The sequence below is a fragment of the Pogoniulus pusillus genome, chromosome 4, assembly GCF_015220805.1.
Source record: "Pogoniulus pusillus isolate bPogPus1 chromosome 4, bPogPus1.pri, whole genome shotgun sequence".
Taxonomy (NCBI): domain Eukaryota; kingdom Metazoa; phylum Chordata; class Aves; order Piciformes; family Lybiidae; genus Pogoniulus; species Pogoniulus pusillus.
This window is the reverse complement of record NC_087267.1, coordinates 18,520,901-18,546,676: the sequence shown is the minus strand read 5'-3', so window position 1 is coordinate 18,546,676 and position 25,776 is coordinate 18,520,901. Positions and strand designations below refer to the sequence as shown.

At 45.0% G+C, this 25,776-nt stretch overlaps 1 protein-coding gene across 3 annotated transcripts in view; it reads right to left on the bottom strand.

Annotated features, from left to right (window-relative positions):
* Nucleotides 1-6,522: 6,522 nt before the first annotated feature.
* The window catches only part of LRP6 (LDL receptor related protein 6), a 143,060-nt gene continuing 123,806 nt past the window's right edge, over nucleotides 6,523-25,776 (bottom strand). The window contains exons 17-24 of one of the 3 annotated variants that reach the window (XM_064142295.1): nucleotides 23,385-23,510; nucleotides 21,409-21,645; nucleotides 19,753-19,863; nucleotides 17,771-18,001; nucleotides 15,982-16,118; nucleotides 14,746-14,843; nucleotides 11,377-12,636; nucleotides 6,523-10,357 (exon numbers count right to left, since the gene is read on the bottom strand). In XM_064142295.1, the coding sequence (XP_063998365.1) occupies nucleotides 12,342-12,636; nucleotides 14,746-14,843; nucleotides 15,982-16,118; nucleotides 17,771-18,001; nucleotides 19,753-19,863; nucleotides 21,409-21,645; nucleotides 23,385-23,510 (1,235 nt within the window). In that variant the 3' untranslated portion in view covers nucleotides 6,523-10,357; nucleotides 11,377-12,341. Of the gene's footprint in view, nucleotides 10,358-11,376; nucleotides 12,637-14,745; nucleotides 14,844-15,981; nucleotides 16,119-17,770; nucleotides 18,002-19,752; nucleotides 19,864-21,408; nucleotides 21,646-23,384; nucleotides 23,511-25,776 lie in introns of those variants that run through there. The other 2 variants (XM_064142296.1, XM_064142297.1) reach the window with 2 other exon arrangements.

Here is a 25,776-nt window from a genome sequence, read left to right as displayed (position 1 = left end):
TGGACAGGACATAGGACAAAGCTCAGGAGAAGCATGGATATGTACAGCAATGTCTGTCTCTCCTTTGGGGAATAGGAGTAGGCAAACCTGTAAAACACTACCAACAGTCAGTGGCCTGTTTCACAGAATCTTTAGGGGTTGGGAGAGACCTCCACAGATCATCCAGTCCAACCCCCCTGCCAGAGCAGGGTCACCTAGGGCAGGTCACATAGGAACACATCCAGGGGGTTTGGAAAGTCTCCAGAGGAGACTCCACCATTTTGGGCAGCCTGCTCCAGGGCTCTGGCACCCTCACAGTGAAAAAAATTTTCCTTACTTTCGTGTGGAACATCCTCTGCTCCTCTTTCCCCCCACTGCCCCTTGCCCTATCACTGGACCCCAGCACAAAAAGTCTGGCACCTTCATCTTGACATCCATCCCTCAGATATTTAGAGACCTTGGTAAGATCTCCTTCTCAGCGTTCTCCTCTTGCCTCACCACTATTAATGCTTTGCCAAAGGAAGGGTTGAAAAGTGTCATTATTTTATCTACCAACAGTGACTGAAGCAAAGAAAGCTGAAAACCACTATGGGAGCAATAATCTCCTGTATGTGAGTTTGCAGTTCCTTTGTGAGGATTCAGCAAGGACATTATCAAGAACATCACCTCAAAAGAGAGTTGGCTAATTACCTTCTGGCCTCAGGGTCCCTCTTTGCAGCAGCCCAGGGATGAGGAAAATTGGCTGGCTCACAGCTCTTACGGAGTTGAGCATTTTGCTGTAGTTGTTCCCCAGAAGGATGGGCTGTCAGCTTCTTTGTGCACGTAACAAAACAAAATCTATAAACCCAAATACCTCTTGTTTCTTTTTTTTTGCCCCCTGAAATAAAGGGCAATGAAAACAGTGGAGGTAGCTGTAATTACCACTAAGGTATTGAACTCTTCTAAGTACATAAAAATACACATCATACATATCATATAAAAGAGATTTTAACCCCCCACAAAGATGTAGGAACTTATTCTATCTGGAAGGAACTAACATAGAAATCATTAAATACAAAACCAACATCACAGCTGCAACACAGCAGTAGCAGATAGGAGGAGAGAAGCAGATTATTGCTCCTGATGCTGCATGTGAGATTCTGTCCCTTCTCAGGATGTTTAGACTTACAAGTAACAAAACACCTCTGGGCAAGGGTCTTTATAATTCATTCATAGAATGATTCATAGAATCACAGAATTAACCAGGTTGGAAAAGACCTTAGACATCATCAGGTCCAACCTATCACATAAAACCTAATTAACTAAACCACTAAGTGTCTAATCCAGACTCCTTCTAAACACTTCCAGGGACTGTGACTCCACCACCTCCCTGGGCACTCCATTCCAATGTCAATCACTCTTTCTGCGAAGAACTTGCTCATAACATCCCACCTAATGCTGCCCTGGCATACCTGGGACTGTGTCCCTTCATTCCGTCAGTGGTTGCCTGGCAGAAGAGACCAAACCCCACCTGGCTACAACCTCCTTTCAGGTAGTTGTAGACAGCAAGAGGTCTTCCCTGAGCCTTCTCTACTCCAGGCTGAACAACTTCAGCTCCCTCAGCTGCTACTCATAGGGCTTGTGCTCCAGAACAACAGGTTGGAAGGGACCTCAAGGATCATCTAGTCCAACCTTTCAATGTAAGAATATAGTTTAAATGAGCTGGCCCTTTTCATATGATCTTTGCTTGCAGTGCTTTTGTATTTCCCTCCCAACTCTTCCATGTCACAAGACAACACAGGAATAAAACTGGCCAGGGATCATTTCAGATATGAAATGGTCTCACACAGCTGTGCAAGGGAAAAGAACACTTTGCCAAAAAACCAAAACCAAACCCCCAAGCCAAACCCTTCTGTCTGAAGTGATCTTTTCCATGACTTACAGCTGGCTCTCGTTGGCGTGCGGGAGTCTGGAAAGCAAATCCGGCAAGTACCTGCTTACAGCAAGGGCAGCTGATCCTGCACAACTGCGAGACAAATGCCAAGTAATGGGAAGCAAATGTTGGAGAAATCCTGCAACAAACCATCAGGCTGAATCAGAGAGTCCTCCCCATGCCACAGGTTCTCTCTGCCCTATGCTTCTGCAGTCACGGGCAGGTAATTCTATGTTGGTAATAAAATCTAACTCAAGCAGATGAACAGCAGGGATAGGATGATTACAACTCATCTGTCCTCTTGGTCCTCTCCTTTTGGGGTTAGCTAAAGCTACAGGATGATTGAAACATCAGAAGAGAGAAAAACACCTATGTGATAGAAGCCAAATGTTTTAAAGCAGTGGAACCCCAAGCTGTCCTTTTCCCACCTGTTCCCATGTTCCTGCACTACCAGGTAGACCTGTGATTTCTGCAAGGACTTGATAAAACAAGAGGGACTCCTCCTTACCTGATGCTGGTCACCAAAGAACTTTCCCTCAGATCTTCTGGCTTTATGACAAGCCTGTAATTCTGTCTAACTTCTTACTTCTGAGCATTTTTTGCCTGTGAAGGAGGAAAATGGATGCCAACAAAGCCCACAATCGGTGTCTCTTCCTCTCCTTCTTCAAAATCTGAACGCATCTCTTCTGTTCAGTTACTGAAGTTTAACTGACATCAGCTCTTTTCTTCAGCTGTTCAGGAAAGCCTGGGATGTGGGACTGCCTGCACAGCAGTGGTTTCCCTCATTGCTCCTCTTCCCACACACCTCACCTCTGCCTTAGCTCCTGGGAAGCACCATTTGCTGCCCTTCCCCATCATCACTGTGCCAGTTTCCTCTAACTGCCTTCTTCCCACCCTGCTCCTTACACGTGCCAACACCTGAGGCCAATTACCCAAGTGGGTACAGTTGTACAGAGGTCCTCATCCACTGTGTGAGGTTGACCAAGCCGCCGAAGAGCTCCTCATCGCCAACTGCTGGCAGCCCTGCGCACAGCCCAGCACTGCCTTTGCACAGTCAAAACCAAGGAGGAGCAAGGCAGGAGCACAGAGGTTTGAGAGGTGGATGCAATGCAGACACAGCATAGAGAAGGCATGTAGGCACTGCACAGGAAGGATGGGAGAGAGAAATACATTCTTAAAAACAGAAAAAAACCCCAAATCAGCCTTCATTATTAACAGTGCTGCTGGAACAATTTTGTATTGGAAGCATCTGAAAGTGGTTTTCTTCCATCAAGTAATTAATGCCAAACAGCTGCACTACAGCACAAGAGCCCACATGAAGCTGTCTGCACAGCAAAGCTGTGGCCAAAGGGTTTCTCAAAACACTTGCAGGATGGGAAGAAGAAAGTGGTGTCAGGAGAGGGCTCACTCTATCTCCAGCAAACGCAGAGCGCTTGAAAAACAAAGGTACAAAACATATCCCAATGGACCAGGATTTATTTTTAACTACCTCAGCCACTTCAATTAAAAACTCATTTACTGACTCTCCTCCTCCTCATGGCAGAGGCCTGTTTCTGATCTTCCCCTCCTCGGTGTTTGAGCGCTGGCCATGGTTGCCTAAACTCTGGATTGTTAGCTACAGGGTTAACCTGCTGCTTGCTTCCTATCTGAAGGCAGCCGATTCTGTGAGACGCTCACCTCCAGGGCAGCCAAATTTGATTTCACCATGAGGACAACAGCAGCCTCTGCGAAGGAGTGAGCCCCAGAAGGCCTTGGAAGCCAAGGTCTGGTTTTCATTAGGAATCCCACGTAAGGAGGGCCAGGGGAGGTGCCAGACAGGAAAGGGGCCGTACACAGGCACAGCTCTTGCAGCAGATTTTTGTAGCACTTTCCATGAGCATCAGCCCTGGAAGACAAAGGGCTCACAGAATGCTGATTCCTGACATATTGCCCCATCACCATCTCCACTCCCAGCCTGCCTGCTGCCCTCTGGCTGGACCCAAACCTTGGAAGCTGCTAACTCCCTGTGCTGGTTTGAGGCTAACTGGAATGTCTTAATGAGAGAAATTAGATCACTGGTTGTAAAAAGAAAATAATTAAGTCTACATCATTCATTGGTTTGCTGAGAGGGAGAAAAAGCCAAAAAGTAAACAATTTGTCTCACTCTGGTCTGTGACACTGCTCCCTTTCCCTTCTCCTTCCATCTAGTATCTCTCCAATCTTGGCTAACACATAATAACGTAAGCTTTGCTGGCTGTTTTTGTCTCCCTGGGAGAGTAGAGGGAGAGAGAGAGTAACTCTGAGCCCCTTCTGGGCAGTTTCTTTTGTCCAGGAGGGTGTTTGGATTTCTGTATTATTTCTAATTTACATGTAATTGTAAATATACTGTGCATATAGGCTTAGTACATTTTGCTTTGCTGTAAATATAGCTGCTTCTTATTTCCAAGCCATCTCAGATAGTCTGGTACATTTTGATAGTGTAGGGGGGTGGGGAGGGTTTGTTCCTAACCCACCTGTGCTAGTCTGAAGCTAGCTAGAATGTTTTGGTGAGAAGAACAAGCTCACAGGCTGTGAAAGGGAAACAATGGTGATGTCTACTCCCCTCAGAAGTCTTGCAGGGGAGCTTGAGAAGAAGAAATGAAAACATTAGATAACACTCTCACCATTTTTTTTCTCTCACTCTGGCTTGGGCTCCTGACTGAGATGCACCTCTCTAACATACCCTCCACTCACCTTTGCTTCTTAACCTCTTGGCTGAACCCCTATTCTTCCTTGGGACTGGGGTAAGGTTGAGAGGGGCAGGGGGAAGGTGCAGGGGTGGTTGAGAGCCCCTCCTGGGGACTCAGGTTTCTGGGAGGGGAGTTGTGTTTCTGTATTTTTACCTTGTATATTTCTGTATATGTTGTAAATATCTGCTTGTATATTGTGCTAGCTGTAAATAAATAGCTTCATTTATATTCCCAGAGCTGACTGAGCCTAGTCTGAGTAATTTCTAAAGTGTGGGGGGTGGGGAACACCCAAACCATCACAGCACCACACTCCCAGCAGCCCAGTATCCAGCAGTGTTGTCTGTAGCCCTTCATTCAGCAAACCATCAGCAGTGGCTTGAAATGTCGCTCAGGGAAATGCATGAGAAGCTTGGTGCTAGGTCACTTGGTCATTCCTCTCCAGCCAAGTGCTCTGTGGGTTGAAGTGTTTATGAGCTTCCTGGCAAGGAGACAGGGCTAAGAATTTTGGCAACACTGACAAACAAAAAGCACCACATGAAACCTTTCCACCTCCTCCCATCCAAATGTGTCCTCAGAGAAGTAAACTTGGTTGTTTCTGCAGAGCACCCCTTGAACTCATGCAAAAGGTATCCTGCTGTGCAAGCAAAGCTGTGGGGCAAGATCACTGCTGTGCCACACCATGCCAGGTAACCCAAGCATCAGATCTCTTCCACCAAGCCTTTTCTTTACATGACAGAAGATGGAAGTGGGATAGGGCTGGCAGCTTCCTTTCATATAACAGGAGCTGCACCTAGCTGCCATCACTGATCTTGTGGTGATCAAGACCAAGGTAAAGCTTCCTTACCTAGACAGAGTTTCCCCAGGAGAAATGAGTTTTGTGTTGTCATCAGCTTACTCTTACAAAAAGACTCCACCACATTTCTCTTATGTTCCTTCCTAAAGTGACGTGTGAGGCAGAGCAATGCAGGAATAGATGCTGCACACAGCAGGTGTGATACAAGGGTATCTGGCTTTTCAGTAGGCTCTTCTACCAAACATGCAGAGGATTCTCAGCTAGCTACAAAATCTTCTTTGTGACCACTGGTTAAACATGCTCAGCAGCTCCCCTCCAGGAATAAGCACCTGATCCTGCTTTCTCACCTTCTTAGGGAAGTGCTGCCAATATCAATGGATTAAAAAAAAAAACCAACCAAAAATAGTTATCCTAGAATAGTTCAGGCTGAAGGGGACCTCACAGACCATCTCCTACAGTCTCTCTGCCATGGACACGGACATCTCTCAACTAGACTTGGCTGCTCCCAGCCTCATCCAGCCTGGCCTTGAACAGCTCCAGGGAGGAGGCATCCACAACTTCCCTGGGCAGCCTATTCCAGAGTCTCACCCCACCCTTGTGCTGAAGAACTTCTTTTTCTGTGGAAAAGATTTCAGTGTCTCTTACCATGCCTGCTGCCTCATGGTGACTGGCAAATATATTTCAGCATCTCTGAAGGCCTTGCTCACTAGCATAGATAAGACACTTGGTGGAGCTGCAGCTGAAACACAACTTCCTTCTGCTTCCTGAGCTACACTCTCCCTCTAGTGAGTACTGGCTTTTTTCTCCAAGCAGCTGATCCTGCTGTTTTTGGTGTCCCTCCGTACTGCCTCTCTGGTGTGCACTCTGAAGAACTGCATTTGAGATGCACCCTGGTGCCTACTAGCTGCATCTGAAAAAGACCAAGATTCAGAAAATCTGTAACAGCACAAAATTGCACCAAAACTCTACCACGTTACAACTGCACAGACTTTGTACAAAGGCAGCTTTCCATAGGCCACCAACAATTCCCAGCTGAGCACTTCCTGGTTTTTATGGAGAGCAAATATATGCCAAAGTCTTCTGCCTTTAATTACCTGTCTTGCAGATGCTGAAATAAAAAAGAGCTGCTCTCCTTTTTTCACTCTTAGTTTTATTATAAAAATCAACATTTCCTTTGTTACAACTCAGTTTATAGCAATAATTGGACAGGGTCTTTGTACAAGGTTTATATACACCTGACAAGTAGAGCACTTTATTTTACAAAGAAAACAAAACAAAAATCAAACCAAATCAAAACAAACACAACAAAGTTAGTGAATGAGTGATTAGGGCTGACCAAATATTGGTCATTATAATATAAATACATCCTTGCAAAGCACTATCGTACCAAAGTTGATGAACAATAGACACCAGCTAGCTTTAAGACAATGACAAACAGGGATTAAAGCTTACAAAAAAACCCAAAACAAAACATAACATTAAAAATCTGAAAGCAGCACCAGATCCTTCACTTGCAAACAAGGCTGGTTCAGCTTAAGCCTCGTGGTATCATCTTTACAAAAAGACATTTTAATTTCCCCTGGCTGACTCTTAACTGTCTGGCTTAAGGCTGCAGCCATTTGAATCAGGACTTCAAAGCCATTCCTTGTTCACTTAAAATAGAGGAACAAGCCTGCTCCTCAAGAGTTTCACGGTAACAATCATGCTGCCTGCTACCAAGACAATCTCTGGCCTGAACTGAGTATGGGCAGTTTACTCACCCTGCCTGGCACAGTCTTGGAGCGGAACACCCAGTCCCTATAAATGCTCCACTGGCATCATCCACTCAGCTGCCCTGTGTAAAGATGGAAGAGAAAACTGCTCCTTTGGGATCACTGCTGTGTTTTAGTTATTTTGTAGAAAGAAACTGAATGTTTTGCAGTCTTTTTCAAGTTTTAGGCCATTCCTAACATTTAATTTTCAAGCAGTAACTGCACTTAAAAAAAATCTCATGGCTAATCAAGGAAGTAGTTTTGGATTAACAAAATTCACATTACTTTTTGAAACCCAAACAACCCAGCTATGTTCTTGTTGCAGAAACAGTAAGTAAGCTGCTCCATGCACAGCACACCTTCAAAAGCAGATTCTGTATGTCATAATATTGGTGACAAAGCAAAAATGTCAGGGGGAAGAAGCGATTAGGGCCCAGAGAGCTCTGGAGTTCATGCAGTTCCCCCACAAATGGCAGGTATCAGTTAATTCAGCCATTGATCAGCTAACCAATGAGGAATGGAAATACTACTTTTAAGACAGCGGCCTTTCCTTCAGCTTAGCATAGGCTTAGCACTGCTTTCAAATAAAACAACCTGCCTAAAACTCACCAAAGAAGCCATTTCTAGAGAATGGGCTGTAATAAACAGAGAAGCAATGCACAAATGGAGAGGAGAACACCACCAAGGGCCATTAGTGCAATAAAAAGGGATTCTCTGCACACACCTTCACTTGCAGGCACCTGCCATGTCAAGCTGTTTAGGTGCAAGTTTCCTCATAGTTATGCCAGGACTACAACAAATTGATTTTTTTGTGCAGGAGCTTTTACTCATCTGTCAAATGGGATTCCAAACCCAGGGGCAAAGTGCAAAATGCAATGCTGCTCCTTCACACAGCGTTCACTACTTGAGTATAACGTAGCAAGTGTTCTGTTGTCTATGCTTCACCTTAGCCAGCCACGTGAGACAGGAGGACAGCACCCAGCAGTGGCACTCTGAATCTGCTAGTGGGGGCATATCAAATGTGCAAGCAGGAACACGATGAGCTTTGTGTAAATTCATGTTATCAAAAGATCTGCGTACCTGCAGATAAGCTTGTACCTGCACGTGGAGGGAAAACGTTGTGGCAGTCATTTGGAATTTAAAACACTGAGAGTTCCATCTGGCAGCAACATGAATCCTTTGATATCAGCTGGTTCATTTGCATATTTTGCATTACTGTAAATATTTTATTTGATGTTGCATGAATTGCCATGAATGGAGCCCATTCTCTCTTTCCAATGCAAATGCTATGTGCACATTCCACTTCTTGGATCTAAGATCGTTTCAAGTGAAGATGCTGGTATCCAAAAGCAGGGGAGGAAAGAAGAGTGCCCCTTAGGAAGGTGTGACATGGCAGGTATACTTTTAAAATGCAAGGTTAGGTCTCATTAATGTCACCATTTAAATATGGTCATGGCAGGGGTGCTGGAATTAAATGATCTTTAAGGGCCCTTCCAAGCTAAACCATTCTGTGCCAAGCTCCTGTGAAACATGCAAAGATAAGTTTGCAACAAACTCTGCTGCATTGTCTATTTTTGTTTTGTTTTCAAACTACAGAAGTCTGTTTCTCTCCTAAGTGACATGCCAGCTACTTCCATAGCTAATTTGCCAGCTAAGAACACTCCCCAGGTGTCTACACGGAGGAGAAGATGCACAATGAGCAAATACCTCACTGTGTGTGAATCTGATGCTGTAAGATGAGGACATTTATGCTTATCTTAAAAGACAAGGAGCAGCTTCAATGACATCAACGAGACCACTTCTACACTTGTGTGGCAAACCCACTCAAGCATCTCCTGCACTGACACGTGTGTGTCATCTACAGTTCTGACATCTGGGTGGTCTGAGAAGAGGCAGGAAGCGTGGCTTCCACTGAGGGAAGTGGAGAACAAGTGGTTCAGTGGTGGAGAAAACCAGAGAACTTGTTTAGTCTCAATGTTCATTCAGTCTAGGGTCCATTCCCATGCCAGGTGTGCATACTGGCTGCATCACTGCTTTTGTAATCTGGAGATTAGCCTAAGAGGAACTTCAAAGATCATCAACTCTTTCAAACTTTTACTCCACGTTCACTGGGAAAAATATATGGACTTGCAAAGGCAGATCACAGCTTCCCAATTAATACATTCTTTGGTTAGGCTAGATGAGAAACAGTCTGCTTTCTATGCTGGTCATCTTCAGTGGGAAAACAGTCTGTGCAATTTGCCCCTCTTCACATTGACCTCTTAAAGACAGGTGACCCAAAATCCCTGATGCAGGAACTGAAACGTACCTAAGAGAAAGACTTGACCAAATCCTACCCTGAATTTTATGTTCACTCCATTGACTTCAGCTGAGGTTTGTGTGGACAAACTAGCACTGAAAGCAGGCAGCATGATCCGTATGCTGAGAAAACACTCGCTGGAATTAACACAGTTAGCAATTTACCTGCAGGAAGTCCCCTTTCCAGGAGGAAGCCCCAGTGAGTCAGCCCAGCTGCAGCAGAAAGAGGATACCACTGCTCCTTAAGCTCAACCACCTCACAGTTTTTCAAACAGACATTGGCACAGTGAAAAAAGTATTTTGCAAGAAGAGCCCATTGCCATCGCAGTACAAGCACTTGGACTGAGAGACAACAATGTAAGATTCTTCTGAGTTCATTAGTGCAAGTTTCCACATGTGAACCCCACATGGAATGTTGCACGTGAAAAAATGTAAACAGAGAAGTTTCTAACTCTCATCGGCGTGCCAGCCTCAGCAACCTCCACTCTGACACACCTGCCCTCCCCCCCTTCATATCAATGGTTTCCCTTATAGTTCATAATACCCTCATCATAATTTATGCTGCTGGAGAACATCAGCAAGATTCTTCACCAGCAAGGAAGAGCCAGAGTAACGGCCAACACAATTCCTAGATACCTACAATAGAGCTGGGAAAAAAAAGCCTTGGCATATCAGATCCAGAGATCAGCTGTAATAGCCTGGAGACCACCAAGGCTTTTTAAAGTTTCCTCAGGTAAGACCCTTTATTACAGCTGGCATCCCAATGCCACAGTTTTCCTTGGAGATGAAATCAAGGGAGGCTCCAGATCTTCAGACTAGTGGCAGCACTAGCAAGAACTACTTGTCACTAATTCTGGTAACAGAATTGAAGGTCTATGCCCCATTTTCAGCTTATTTCTCTTTCTGTTCAAACTGGCTGGGAAACAAGCAACAGAGAACAATAAAACCCACATGGCACCTCTGAAGAGCTGTTACACCCATACTATGCCCAAAGGCTAGGAGGCAGAAGCTCCTCAGTACCTTTGTTTTGAGAGGGAAGATTCAGAGAGCCACTCTTTGAAGGCATGGAGCACCTTCGAGGGATTAGATGTCAAGAGAAGGTGCAAAAGCATAATGCCATCTAAGATCAGGTACACTGTGAGCTCTACTACAGCCAAAGCAAATTCAAAACACTGCACTGGAGTCAGAGAGGAGTTAATAATATTCTAGGCTGCCCCTTAATGTACACAAATCATGTTTTCACTTGATTAGATACTCTCCCTGTCCAAATTACCATGTTGAGGCTGACAGGAGAAGGGGCTAAAGACAACAGTATACAAAAATAGAGAAGAAAATATAGAATGGTTTGGTGAAAATGTCTTCAAATGTGACACTCCCAGTGGTTAATACTAAAGTATTAAACTCACACCATGCAAAAGAGGAGGCATGGCAAACTCATACTGAGAAAACTTGCCTTTACCTAACACAAAGCAATCAGGAGCAGTTCATACAGCATGGGAGCCCCTTCCAACAATCAAAACATCTCTTTTATTTTTCTGGGGTTTGTTGGTTTTGGTTTTTTTTTGTTGGTTTTTTTTTTTGACAGTTACTCCATTGAAAGTTAAATGCTTCCTTATTAGGAAAAAAATAATATCTATTTTTTTTAATATATATATATATATATGATTTGTATACTGTGGTATCAATATACACTGAAAGTACTGCAAGGATATATTATTATTATCATCATCATTCATTTACAGTAAAACTAACAATCCATGGTTAAATTTATAGTTCATAAATATGTTGTCTATATTATATGTGTTATAAAAATATTTGACATTTCATGGGCACTAGGTCAAAATAAGTTTTTCTTTTTTAAGGGACTAAAAAAAAAATAAAATCATTCAGGTATATGAATATTACCCTTGTCAATGATGTGAAAATCATACTGACCTGGTATAAAACAGAATCCTACTGCACTGGTAAATGAAGGAGGGAATCCTACCCCTACTGGCTGCATGAGGAGGCTAATTGGAAGAGAAAAAAAAAAAAGGAGAATTTACAGCAGCCCAGTTCTAGCAGTACTTTAAATAAGGATATGGTGATTTAAAGTGACAAGAGCAGGAAGAAAAGATGTAGAAGATGATGAGAAAAGCTAAAAAGGAGGGGAAAGAAACACCAACTTTAAAATAGAGCAGATAAAACTGAATGAAATTCCAGAAGCAGGGAGAAAGCTCTAAAGGCTCTAGTTTGGTAAGTTCATTAAGTAAAAGCAGAGGTGCATTAACTTAAAGTAGTGATTGTTTTTGTGGATTCACTGCTACCATCGCTGTGTTCCTGTAGAAAACAAAGCCCTTTGTGTAAGGTTCAGATCTGTCCTGATTGCGTTTTCAAGTTTAACTTCAGTTGCTGGCCCTCTGTAGTTAACATAGAGGTTATTTGGCTACTTCCAAGTATCTATGGTATGCTGCTCTGAGGCAGACTTCTTTATTCTCCATTACTTTAAACATTTTTGGTATTGACAAACCCCCACAGCTCACCTCGCTGGACAAGTGACACATCCCGGTCCTTCCACTTCCTTATGTGCTGAGTCACTTAACTGGATTTAAGGCATGTTTTTGTGTTCCATTTGCAAAAATAAACACTTTTTGTACAAACGTCTGGGTTCTTTTATACAAAAATTTTTTCTTCTTATGGCACAAGCAGCAGTTGCTGGTTAAGAAAATATATAAATATCCTTTTATTTTTTTCTGTCTCTTTTCTTCTGTACAAACATCTTCAGCGTTCCTCCACCCCATTCAATAACTTTTAACTGTACACTGTCCTACCTCAGCCACGGCCGAGAGCTCCCCAGCAGAACACTTGGATATTTACACTTCCCAGGGCAGAGGCAGAGAAGGGGGTGGGGGTGCTGCCCCTCATGAGGAGTCCGTGCAGGGGGACGGGGGCGGTGGGTAGAGGTGGTGAGAGTAGCTGCGCTCCGTGTAGGGCGAGGGCGGGCAGCTCTCGTAGTTCTCCTCCGCCGACAGGTACTGGCTGCGCGGCGTGGGCGGCGGGGGCACGGGCTCCGAGTCGTAGTTCAGGTCGCTGGTGTAGCCCTTGGCCGCCGTCGCTGCTGTCACCCGGCGGCTGGGGGCGTAGTCGCTGTCACACACGTCCGTGCTGCAGGGCGTCGTGGGCGGCGCGAAGTGCCGGTAGCTGTAAGGCCGATAGCTGCAGTGGGGACAGGCAAGAGAACGAAGTTGGCGCCGAGAAAGCCGAGTTTGGGGTTTCAGGGACCGCTCTAATGAGTCCTGCCTGCTACTGCAATTAGAGAGAGCGTCCTTGAAAATCCCGAGAGGCATGATATGATAAAAGGAGAACGGAGGCAGTGACCTAAGGTGACAGGAGCAGCAATAGGAGCGGCAGAGCTAGGGGCAGAGTAACACACCAGTGCTCCAAGGCCAAAGACATCTGGGCACAAACGTCTTGGTCAGTCCATATCTGGTGATGGAACAAACACTGATCAACAATTCCACAGAACAGCTGAGGTTGGAAGGGACCTCAGCACTCATCTGCTCCAGCCTCCCCACCACCGGCAGGGATGCCTCTCAACTAGACTTGGCTGCTCAAGGCCTCATCCAACCTTGCCTTTAACATCCCCAGGGAGGAGGCAGTCACAACCTCCCTAGGCAGCCCATTCCAGAGTCTCAGCACTCTCTGGCTCCCTTGTAGTAGCTCCACCTTTGCACTACAGCATCAGTCAAATCACAGCAACTAGTGACAAGGATGCTAACTGTTAATCATCTGTGTACCACAGGCCCCCTGAGGACTACCTTGAGGTAGAAAAAGTTGGTCCAGAGACAGTGGGGCAAGAAGGGCACAGGGGCAGTAGGGGAAGGGAAACAGATGTGTGTGCAATTATACAGAGAAGATGCTCTGTTTCCATCATGCAATTTATGGATACCAATTTCCAAGCCCAGGAAGAGTGACTGAAAATTGCCTAGCACATTCATAGCATTCAGGAGAGTCACTCAACAGAGTGGTAATTAGGGTGGAATTCTCAAAACATGCTTTAAAATGAGCCCAAGATAGTCCACACAAAAAAACAGAAAGGGAGATTCATGGTGGCTTACAACTACCAGCATCACACTCATGGCTGGGGGCAGGTGGGGGATAGAGCCCCACTCTATTCAAGTCAGAATTTTTGTACAGAGAGGAAGATCAGAAGCAGCAAGGCTAGGGTTGATTTTTTGGGTGGGGAGCACTCAGAAAACATTTAAGCCTATACTACATCTCTAATGACATTTATAATACTGAAAGTCACTAACCAGCACTCAGTATGATTTGTGCCTGGGCCAAAATTTGGGTTTCTTTCATTAGAAAATTACTCATCGTTTAAAAAGATTTTTCCTATGGCTGCAAGGGATCATTATGAAGATCTGGGCTGACCTTCTGCACAAGGGAGGCTGTATTTCTGCTAATGGAGAAGAGTGTCTTTCCAGCCCCAGAGACCTCATTATCCAAGAGCCCCCAAAGGCTCTGTGTTAGGGAGGCATTTCTTTCACTAAGCAAGCACAGTGCTCTCTTCTCACTGACCACATCTACTGGTGATCTGGGACAGAAGCATCTACACCCTTGAGTCCTAGGTGTTTCTTTCTCTATTTTTGGTAACCAGTTAGAAAATTATAATGAACTCGAGCACCTTACAGGGAAGGTAAGAAAGATACTTTCAAGTAAATAGAGCTAAAGCTTGCATGCCAATATACTAGTCAGAAAACAAGCAAAAGTTAGCAATCTTTTTAGATATTAACCCTTAATACACCAAACCAGAATTTCTATGCTTTATCTAGGCCATAATATTAATGTTACCTCTGCCCTATTAGCCTTTACAGTGCTGAGTTTCTTCCCCTCGGTGCTTGCCTCTCACTTCTGATAATTAGATAACAAATTATTTATGACAGAAGTCTAAACAAAAAGCAGGTTTCACTTCAGGGCAAGTATTTCTGGCTCAAAGTTTGGCTGGTTTTGGTTTTGTGTCCTGGTTTTTGGGGGAGTTTGTTTTGTTTTTCTGCATTTAGTTGATGTTGTGCTGCACACTGCCATTCTCCCTAAAGCAGCACAGCCCAGAGGTGTGCCACTAACCCGCTTGCTGCAGGATGTGCCTCAAACAGTGCTGCACTTCCAGGCATGCATCAGTGATTTGCTGCATGTGCATGTGTTTCAGCGCTTCCAGAACTAGAGCCTTCAACGGGGATTCTCACAGGGCAAAGGCTGTCTTTATTCTGCATTTTCTCCACTAACTGCTCTGATCCTGATGGCAGCTATTGCAATAGCAATTACCTGTAGGATCTGTGAGTGGAGGGGCTGTTTGAAGAGTAACCGAATTCCATGGTGTAATGGGAGCGTTCGGTAGCTGGGGATGGTGGTGGGTTCAAAATCTGAGAGGAGGTGGAAAAAAAAATATCACAGTTATTAAAAAAAAAAAAAGATATGAAGGAGACACTCCAGGAAACATGCTTAGGGATTTCCTTTTTAGTAGTTCCTAATAATAACCTCAAGGAAAGACCTGTATGCACACCCTCCTCCCAGCAAGCAGGATTCTTCTTCTGTTCCTTTCCAGATCTTAGACACAGGATATGCTGCTTGTTCTCATTCCCACAGAAGCTCTTATTAAGCTTTTTTCCAAACAAATGCTGACTGCTGTTGCTATTTTGACAGACCCAGTGCTGGAAAGTAAAGTTGAAGCTAGCTGCTCAATACTAGATTGTCACTAAGGATACCACTGCCCTAGGCAAACCGGCAGACGCCTGGTCCTGCAAGCTGGAGTCCCCAAGTCTTGTGCTGCTTATAATCTGTGCATTGTGCTGTCCACAGCAAGCTTTTCTTCCCTGTACAGGCATGCTGCCACTGCAGACAGGATTGGGATTACTGATGCAACATGATGGGTTCACTCTCAGAACTGAAGACAGACAGTTAAAAGTTTCAGTCTGCACTGACCAAGCATGAAACTCTTTAACACTCAATTGTGTCTGGTGGACTCCATATAAAAATGCCTAACCCAGCACCCCCTGCAGATAGAAGTAGAGACAGGGAGCCCCCTAGGGCTGGTGCCAGCTTTCATCTAGCGTCTACAGCAGCACACTACTCATTTGTGACTAGAGGAACGCTGTGGAGTTGCAAGCCACTTGTTTGTTTATTTATCGGTCTGTCACAAGACACATGACACAACTTCGTTTCTATAAAGAAACAAGCATAGTTTTACCTCCAGAGACACTGCACTGCCAGAGTTGCTCAAAATTTATAGGGCTTTTTTCATCTCCCCTGACATTCACCCTAACATTTTTTTTCTGGCACTGAACTCTCTCACAGTATTTTGAAATGAACAGAAAATGCCCATACCGTTTTGGGAAAAGACAATCCCTCCTCCCTTCCCTTTCAAAATCACTTACTCCAGATTCAAACCAGTTTATGAGGCTAGACATTCAAATGAAAGTGTTCATCTGCCAATTCTTCTCAGCAAGACATTGGTGCTACTCTGTCAGTTATTAAAGGTCTATGAATAGAAGAATAACTTACAGGAGGAAAGTAAGTGCCTTTGGTACTTGAAGAACTGCTGGAAGAGGCTCCGGTGACATGAGCCCTGTCATAGGGTGGCCCGCTGCTCCCTCCCATAATGCTGAGGGAACTGATCACAGATTTCCCTCGGGACATCCCTGAAGAACAAAGATGTGTGTCAATATCCAATTCTTTAAAGCAGAGAAAAGAAAGCTTACAAGATTACCAAGAAAATTAATATTGGGTTTAGGAGTCGTGCTTGTAATATTTCTGTTATTCTCTAGAGTGTTAAATTCAGTGCTCCTTGATGGACAACTGGAATGAGGACTGTCATGGGACAAAGAGGTTGGTTTGGTGAAGCAGCTTCTAAGCTGCAGGACTTGGCACCAGGCTACACTAGAACTGTGTGAAGAGAAACAGATTTATTTCACTTGACTGTCTAGAAAAGACTTGAGAGAGCAGGCATTCAGGTACTATTTCTATGCTTCAGAATAAAAGATGAAACTGACTCTGACCACCTCAACTGAGCAACTGAAACATGTATGAAAGAAAAGAGGTTTTGTGTCCTTTCATTTCTACACCGTTAAGTGAGCTTTTGCTGCTGGTCTGAAGCATGCTGGCAGAGAGTCCAAGTGGGAAATAGGAAGGTATGCCCCTGGGCACAAAATAACGGTGACAATCCTGCTCAAAGGCTCTCCTCAGGAAAGCAGCTCATTACAGAAAGAGAAATACAATCCCCATGGTGTATTATTTTAACGTTGCAACAGCCTCATGGAATCTTCATATTCAGACTGGAACATGCTGGATCCAAACCCAGGAGTTGCAGGAGAAGCGCAGCACTGTGGTTGAGTTTTGCTTTTCCAATGACAGCAGCATCACACATGTTGTTTAATTGGTGTTGAAAACTTCATCATCAAACAATACAAGGTGAGACCACAGTTACTGCTGCCCATGACAGACTTGACAAGAAGTTTCACAAACATACAAGCCCAGTCTACAAATCTAACAAGGATAATTATACAATATTTAAAGTTTTGTGAGTATAACTCTGTGTAACTTTACCCTGTACTGTTACAACACCTTGCTGGTGCTATAACAGTCCAAAAAGAGGCTTCTTTAGCAGCAGAACAAGGCAATTCCCATGGTATGTGCATCTGTTTGAGCCTATGGTTCTGCTAAGTACCTGAATGCTTCTGAGTATCATAGGCAGAATAGTTCAGTATGCAGAGGGATGGTGATGAGCCCTGACAGTCCTGGGTTCCAATGGCTTGCAAGTATTCATAGAATCACAGAATCTCAGAGCTCATCTGCTCCAACCTCACACCATGGGCAGGGACACCTCTCAACTAGACTCAGTTGCTCAAGGATAGCCTGGCCTTCAACACCCCCAGGCAGGAGGCAGCCACAACCTCCCTGGGCAGCCTATTCCAGAGTCTCATCAACCTTGTGCTGAAAAAACTTCTTCCTAAGATCCAGTCTGAACCTACTCTCCTCCCTCAGCTTCAAACCATTCCCTCTTGTCCTATTGCTAGGCACCCTCAGGAAAAGTCCCTCTGCAGCCTTCTTGTAGAATCACTTCAGCTACTGGAAGGCAGCTCTAAGGTCACCCTGGAGTCTAATCCAGGCTAACCAACTCCAGCTCCCTCATCCTATTCTCACAGCAAAGGTGCTCCAGCCCTTGTATCATCTTTTTGGCCCTCCTCTGGATTCAGTCCAACATCTGGAAGAACCTCCTGTGCATACACACACAGCATCCTGAGGTACAACTATATATGATGCCAAAGAGCAAGATGATGATCACACCACTTACCAGGAAGAGACCCTGATAAAGAGCTTGGGTGAGGCACATATCCAAGAGGTACAGAGGCTGGTCCATGCACCACATAATCGTTGGTCATTGTTTCACCATCTCCCTTCATGCGTGGGCACAGCACCCTCTGGCAGATGAAGTACATTGCTCCAACCACAAACACGGTGAGGATCACCCCAATGATGGAGCCTATCGTGTTGTTGGGCTGGGGGGCAGGCTCCTCTGTCGTGTCTGAAGAGAGAAAACAAAAACAGCCCATGGAAGCTAATCCAGCAGCTTCAGGCACCAACATCAGTTATCCTTACATCTTTCCACACAGGAAAAATAAAAGTTTCCTCTGTTAGCAGACAGTAGCTGGCAAATGAACATAGGAGGAACAAAAGAGCACTGAGACAGGGCTGTTAATATGGACTGCATGTCCATAAGGGCTACCTGGGCACAAACTGACCACCAGACATGCAGAGAGGTTTCTGAATTGCAAGTGAGAGGAAATGAACAGTGCATGATTGTGTGAGGTGGGGCTGAAAGAGGTCCTGATCTTGCTTCAAGCTGACAGGCAGGTCTGTCCTTTAAACTTGATGAACAAGACCTCCAGCCATGACTCTGGATGGTTTGGGACTCCAATGAAGCTTCTTGTCATTAAAGACAATGACAACTACTCTTCAAGTTGCACTTCTTCACAGAAGGACCTAGGTTATTGCTCAGTGTAACACATCACCTATTTAACATTCATTTATGCTGAACAGCAGAGGTGCTGCACCAGTGCTGAATGCTGGTATTGCTGTTTATTAAACTACCTACCCTCTCCGCATCTGACCCACACCAATGGGCAGAGATGACACCAGCTTTAGGGGTGCCATCCTTCTGTGAAATATGCATCTGAAGTGATTATTCAAGTAAAAATGAGTGGCTTTCCCTACAATACTATTCTAAGGAATGACATTTCTGGGAATAACTGACAACCCCCTGCCTGTGCTTCATGAATCTGACAAGAAAAGCAGACTTTAAAGTATTTGCCTGTTCTAGTCAGTGTTTTGCATCTTATCCATTACTGAAAGGCTTTTACTCAACACATTTTCTTGTCCCTGAACACCAAACTCACACTTCAACTAACTTGTCGCAGCCTACAGAGATAAGTGAACAGACTTCTGATCACAGTGCAAGAGGGATGGTGACAACTGCAGGATTACTCTGGGTGGGCTACTTTGCTGTCCTCTGTTCTAAACTCAGAAAACAAACTAACTATATCAAAGATAACTAAACACCTCTGTGATAATGCCACTAATAACTTGGTAGCGCGACAGAACATCTCCTGTTACTCCTTTGGGTCCAACTCTGGCTTTGCATTCTCAAATATTCTGCGTCAGATATGACAGAAGGATCCCTAACAGAGGAGGTGTCCACATTCACCAGTTCTTTTAAAGCACCAACAGCAAAAATGAATCTGTCAGTTGGAATTTTAAAGGCAGTGGTTTACTTGCTGAGCTTTGGGGACTTTAAAGTGGGGGAAATCAACATTACAAATCATAAATCAAGCCCAGAATTCCATCAGTTCAAGATACAAAGGAAGTTTTAGAAGGTTTCCTCCACGGACAGAGAGCTCCTCTGATTCTCTGGATGGAGCAGAGCAGTTATGTACAAAAAAACCTCTCACTGCTGCAGAGGTCTTTTAAACATGACACCAGCTCAGCGTAATAACAGATTATAGCAAAACAAATCCTTCATTTCTTGTAGAAGTTAAAAAAAAATGAAGTGAGAAAACGACAAGGCTGCTCTTTCTCAGAGACCACTGGTTCAGGACACTACTCAGTTATTCCTCTTCCACTAAGTTAACTGCATGAGAGCAGTTAGGAAGAGGCGCGTTCCATTTGGGAAGAACTAATTGAATCTGGGTGGTTGGCAGGATAAAACCAGCTCATGGAGAAGGTAAGGAATAAATTTCAGACAATGCAACCAAATCCAGTCTCAGGTTTTACACTTACAGCACCCTTGTTCATCCGAGCTGTCACTGCAGTCCAGGTTGTGATCACACTTCTTGCTTTTCCCAATGCACTGCCCACTGGCACAGCGGAACTGATCGGTTAAGCAGAGCACTGGAAGGAGAACCCCATGCACACCAAAGGTCAGTATCCAAGACTCTTAACAATCATTAAGAAAACAAGCCACCACAGCATACAATTGAGGAGTATCTTAGGAGAGCTTAGCCTGCTCCTAGCTTCATTTCTTAAAGTATCCAGTGGCATGGAAAGTTTCTTGTGTCAATCATGCAGAAAAAGTGATTGAGTGTTCTGAGGATAATGCACAGGGGAGTACCTGCTCCTCACTGCGTATTTACAACAGGACACTACAGATAAAGTCACCTTGACAAAAATAACTCAGAAGCAGAAAGTCACTGACAACACAGACACTTATCACAGGCCATGGTTATTGAGAAATTACTCTAGCAATCTCTAACTGGAATATAAGAGAGAAGAATTAAGTTCTTTAAAAAAAATCTGCCAACCTATGATGACAAAATGGCTTAGGAAAAAATAGATGTGGGTTTCCAGTGCCCTTGTGCTCTTCCTGGAAATCAGAAAACCCCTTGATCATGAGACAATGTATTTCACTTGACATGTTTTTAAACTGAAATGAAAGACAGAAGATACACCTGGAGCTTTGCCAGCACACTCATCAAATCAGCTCCCACTTTGGGGAAAGAAGGTGCTGCAGGCAAGGTGCTAGCTGCTGCTGTTTACACAGATTCCTGTTTCCCAGAAACCCAGAAATTCTTTCTGACTTCAGTTGATTTAAGAAGATAAGCCAAAGACTTTTCTAATCTGTAATCATGTGCATAACAGGGACACTGAAGGTGACAAACAGCTCCATGTCCAGTATCTCCAGCAGCTGGATGGCAACTAGGAAGCCAACTTGCGCAACCTATTTTCAGAGGGCAGCATCTCACATTTGGCTTTCTCATCACCTTTCAACACACAGGAATTTATGCATAGGAACATGGATTGAAAGGCAGCTCTAACGTCTCCCCAAAATCTTCTCCAGACTGAACAACCCCAGCTGCCTCGGCCTGTGCTCACAGCAGAGCTGCTCTAGCTCTTGGATCATGTTTGTGGCCTCCTCTGGACTCCCTCCACCAGCTCTGTGTCCTTGTTATACTGGGGACACCAGAACTGGAGGCAGGATTGGAAGTGAGGTCCCAGCAGAGCAGAGTCAAAGGGTAGAATCCCCTCTCTTGCCCTGCTGCCCACACTCCTCTGGATGTAGCCTAGGACACGATATGCCTTTCTGGGCAGCATGAGGGCACTGCCAGCTCAACATAGACAAAAAACCATGACAATGGTTTGCTCCTCTTTGTAATTCACTCCCAGTTACCACGTTTTTACAGCTTAAACCCACACTATTTTTAGTAGCACTTCTTACAAACAGACCTCAAACCACTGTGCAGGAGATGAGTATTACATCAGTTTCACAGCTGGAGAAATGAAAGTATGGAGTTGTGAAATAATTTCCCATTTAGAAGACCAGCTTAAAAACCAGAAGCTCAGATCCTTCCAAATCCTGCTCAACAATAACTCTGGTATCTGTCACAGTGTCTCCCATCACTGCTCTGCTTTCATCATCCTCTCCAAGAACCTCCCTACCTTCACAGTTCTTCTCATCCGAGTTGTCCTGGCAGTTTGCTTCTCCATTGCAACGGAGGGCACTGTCTATGCACTGCCCACTCTCACACTGGAACTGGCTGTCTGAGCACACTGGGCAGTTCTTCTCATCACTGTGGTCTTCACATTCGGTGAACCCATCACAGCGCCAGGCGACCGGAATGCAGTCAATCTCACCTGTGAAACAGGTGAACTGCTGAGGAGAGCATGTTGGTGGTTCTTTAAAAATCAAGCAAAGAAACAGAAATTAAAAATCCAGGTGAACAAACAGCAGATCAGGACAGGCAAAGATAAGGTGAGCTCAGCTGCTTTCATTTCTCAAGCAGCTGATAAATGTGCCCTGTCATAAGGCAGCTTCCACCCCCAGTGCCTCTACAGATTTTGAGCTCCATAAGACTGATGCAGGCTGACATCAGTGTGGGCTCATTAGATAAAGAACAAGAGAAACAGAGAAATATGCATACTCAAAACCATTATTTTCTTCCTTTCACTCTCTAACATCCTTCTCTTAATAGGTCTTCAAAAGTCTTCATTTAAAGACAACACACTTCTCCTCCTCCTCCTTTCCAGCAGCAGCACCATAGCCAGGGTGGATGGCTCCCTCTATTTGTAATGCTCCACAGTCATTGCACAGAAAACATTCAATGGATGTAATGCACTGCAGATGGATGCACTGTGACTCAGTGTCTAGTTATGTGCCCTCAACAGCTCTCCTCTGTCAAAAATTCTTTTAAAATGACAAAAATCTGCTCCATCTAGTCAAGTCCTGCTATCCCAACACAGCTGTTAGCTGTTATTTCCCATTTACTACAGTAACTGTTAATCTCATGCAGTAAGTAAATGTGGATTTTCTCCCTGCTTCCTCCTTCCCCATTTTTGGCCTGGAATTAAACTTTTTCTGAGAAAATATCTGGATTATGTTAGCTCTTGTTCTATTATTGGACCACACGTCGCCTTGATGGCCAGCAGATTGCAGAATAAATCCATGCAGTGGCACGAAGAGACTCAAGCACCAAAGTGCCTCTCCTCCATTTCAACCCCACCCATGGAGAGACACCACAGCACAGCCTACAGTGGCCATATTGCCACAGAGAGGGTGAGCTGCCCTTCTGGGACTTGCAGTTTGGATAAGCTACAGTGGCTATATTGCCACAGAGAGGGTGAGCTGTCCTTCTGGGACTTGCAGTTTGGATAAGCTACAGTGCTGTATTGCCATGGAGAGGGTGAGCTGTCCTTCTGGGACTTGCAGTTTGGATAAGCTACAGTGCTGTATTGCCATGGAGATGGTGAGCTGCCCTTCTGGGACTTGCAGTTTGGATAAGCTTCAGTGGCTATACTGCCACGGAGAGGGTGAGCTGCCCTTCTGGGTCCTGCAGTTTGGATAAGCTACAGTGGTTATATTGCCACGGAGGGGGCGAACTGCCCCTCCAGGACTGCAGTTTGTAAAGACATGGATAAGGTGAGCTTGAGAAGGCCAGCAGAGAAGAATGAAATGGCACAGATATGGTCCAACAGAATGTCAAAACCTATTGTTATCTGAAAAAGGAGAACATACAGAGTGGTTGAAAAAAGTAATAGAAGTAATAAGATATAAAAAAATCAAGATTAAATAATTTAGTGGCCTTAAGTAGAAGGGGTGAATAGAAATCCTTACTGAGCAAACAGATAGTAAACCTTCACTCTTCCCTTACTAAGTCTTTACTGAGCAGTCAGCTAGTGAACTTTTCTTCCTCACTTATTAAATCCTTACTGAGCAGCCAGCTAATGAACTTCTCTTCCATTATTGCTCTACACTTGGACATTTGGCTGGGGAGAAGGCAAAGAAATGAGCACACAGAAGTGTTTAAAAGCATCTCATCCAGTCACATTCTTTCTGTTCATAAGCAGCCCCTGAAGATTGAGACTTCTCCCCACCAGAAGCTGAGTGTTCAGTGACAAAGAGCACAGGAAGGACTTACCTCCACAAGACAGCTCGTCTTGCAACAGAACAAGGTGCACGGGGCAAGAGCAGCGTGTGGTGCCATCACCCTTCACAATGCAAATGTGCGAGCAGCCACCATTGTCTTGAGAACAAGGATGTTGTCCTGTGGTTTTAAAAATAAGACAAACAGGTACTGACAAGAAATCCCTACCTCTTTCCCCACATTTCAGTGTTGGCTTTTTTCAACAGGCAGGACTCCATTCTTTCCTTCTCCCTGGGGAGAGCACTGCTGAAAACAACTCAGAGTATTTTGCTGTGTAAGTTTCTTTCTTTTTATACATATCAGTAATTACCATGCACAGAGATTCACAGATCCATAGAATGGTTTGGGTTAGAAGAGACCTTCAAGACCATCTAGCTCCAACCCTCCTGCCACGGGCAGGGACACTTTCCATTAGACCAGGTTGTTCAATGCCAGCCTGGCCTTGAACCCCTCCAGGAAGGGGGGCATTCATAGCTGTGGGTGACCTGTTCCAGTGTCTCACCGCCCTCACTGAAAAGAATTTCTTCCTAATCTCTGGTCTAAATCTGCCCTCTTTCATCTCAAATCCATTCATCCCCTTCCTATCACTGCAGGCCTTTGTAAACAGTTCCTCTTCAGCCTTCCTGCAGTCCCTGTTCAAGTACTGGAAGGCTGTTCCAAGGTCTCCCCAGAGCCTTCTCTTCTCCAGGCTGAACAGCCCCAACTCTCTCAGCCTACCCCCACAGGGCAGGATCTCCAGCCCTCTGATCATCTTTGTGGCCCTCCTCTGGACCCACTCCAGCAGTTCCATGTCCCTCTTACGCTGGGGGGAGCAGAACTGGAGGCAGTGCTGCAGGTGAGGTCTCACAGAGCAGAGAGGCAGAACCCCCTCCTAGTCCTGCTGCTCTCACTCCTTTGGATGCAGCCCAGTGCATATCTGCCTTCTGGGCTGCCAGTGACCACTGCTGGCTCGTGGGGAGTTTGTCATCAACTGACACCCCCAAATCCTTCTCAAGACTGCTCTCAATCCATTCTTCCCCTAGTTTATATTTGTCCCTGGATTGCCCCCGATCAAGTAGAACATAATATGAATCATAGAATCATAGAATCAACCAGGTTGGAAGAGACCTCCAAGATCATCCAGTCCAACCTAGCACACAGCCCTAGCCAGTCAACTAGACCATGGCACTAAGTGCCTCAGCCAGGCTTTGCTTGAACACCTCCAAGGATGGTGACTCCACCACCTCCCTGGGCAGCCCATTCTAATGCCAATCACTCTCTCTGACAACAACTTCCTAACAACATCCAGCCTATACTTTCCCTGGCACAACTTGAGACTGTGTCCTCTGGTTCTGTAGCTGGTTGCCTGGCAGAAGAGACCAACCCCACCTGGCTACAACCTCCCTTCAGGTAGTTGTAGACAGCAATGAGATCACCCCTGAGTCTCCTCTTCTCTAGGCTAAACAACCCCAGCTCCCTCAGCCTCTCCTCACAGGGCTGTGCTTCAGGCCCCTCACCAGCTTTGTTGCCCTTCTCTGGACGTGTTCCAGCACCTCAACATCTCTCTTGAATTGAGGAGCCCAGAACTGGACACAGTACTCAAGGTGTGGCCTGACCAGCACTGAGCACAAGGCAAGAATAACCTCCCTTGTCCTACTGGCCACACTGTTCCTGATACAGGCCAGGATGCCATTGGCTCTCCTGGCCACCTGGGCACACTGCTAGATCATGTTCAGCTACTATCTACCAGTACCCCCAGGTCCCTTTCTTCCTGGCTGCTCTCCAGCCACTCTGTCCCCCCAGTTTGTAGCACTGCTTGGGGTTGTTGTGGCCAAAGTGCAGAACCCTGCACTTGGCCTTGTTAAACCTCAAGAAGAGATGCCTTGGATTCCATACGTCATTAAAAAGAGTAAAGTTGTGTGGGAGTTCTGAAATTTCTATACTGCAACTCAAATTACCATGCTCTAGATAAATATGTCTCCTCGTTTTAATGTTTAATAAGGACAACACACTTATCTTAGAACTCCTGACAGATTTACTGAGATTAATAGCAAACAAAACTAGTAGTAGTCTGCACTGATGCTTTAATTAAACATCCCCAGACATTTTTCTACATATGTCTCCAAGGCATGCACCACAGCCTATTAAACAGTCCTGTTTCCTCCAGGATGACAGCAGCTCCACTGCTTTAACCAGCCAGTTCCCATCGTTCCAAGTGCATGTGTGGAAGGCTACATCCTGGTGTGCAGAAAGCTTTCCAAAGTGCAGCAGTGTTCAAAACATACTCACTGAATACATATTGCCCTGATGCAATGCAATGCTGCTCTTCTGGCTTTGACTTTTGATATCCGTGGCCACCAATAAGAAGTGTTTGAGACAGGCAGATCACTGAAACCCTCAGTGCTAG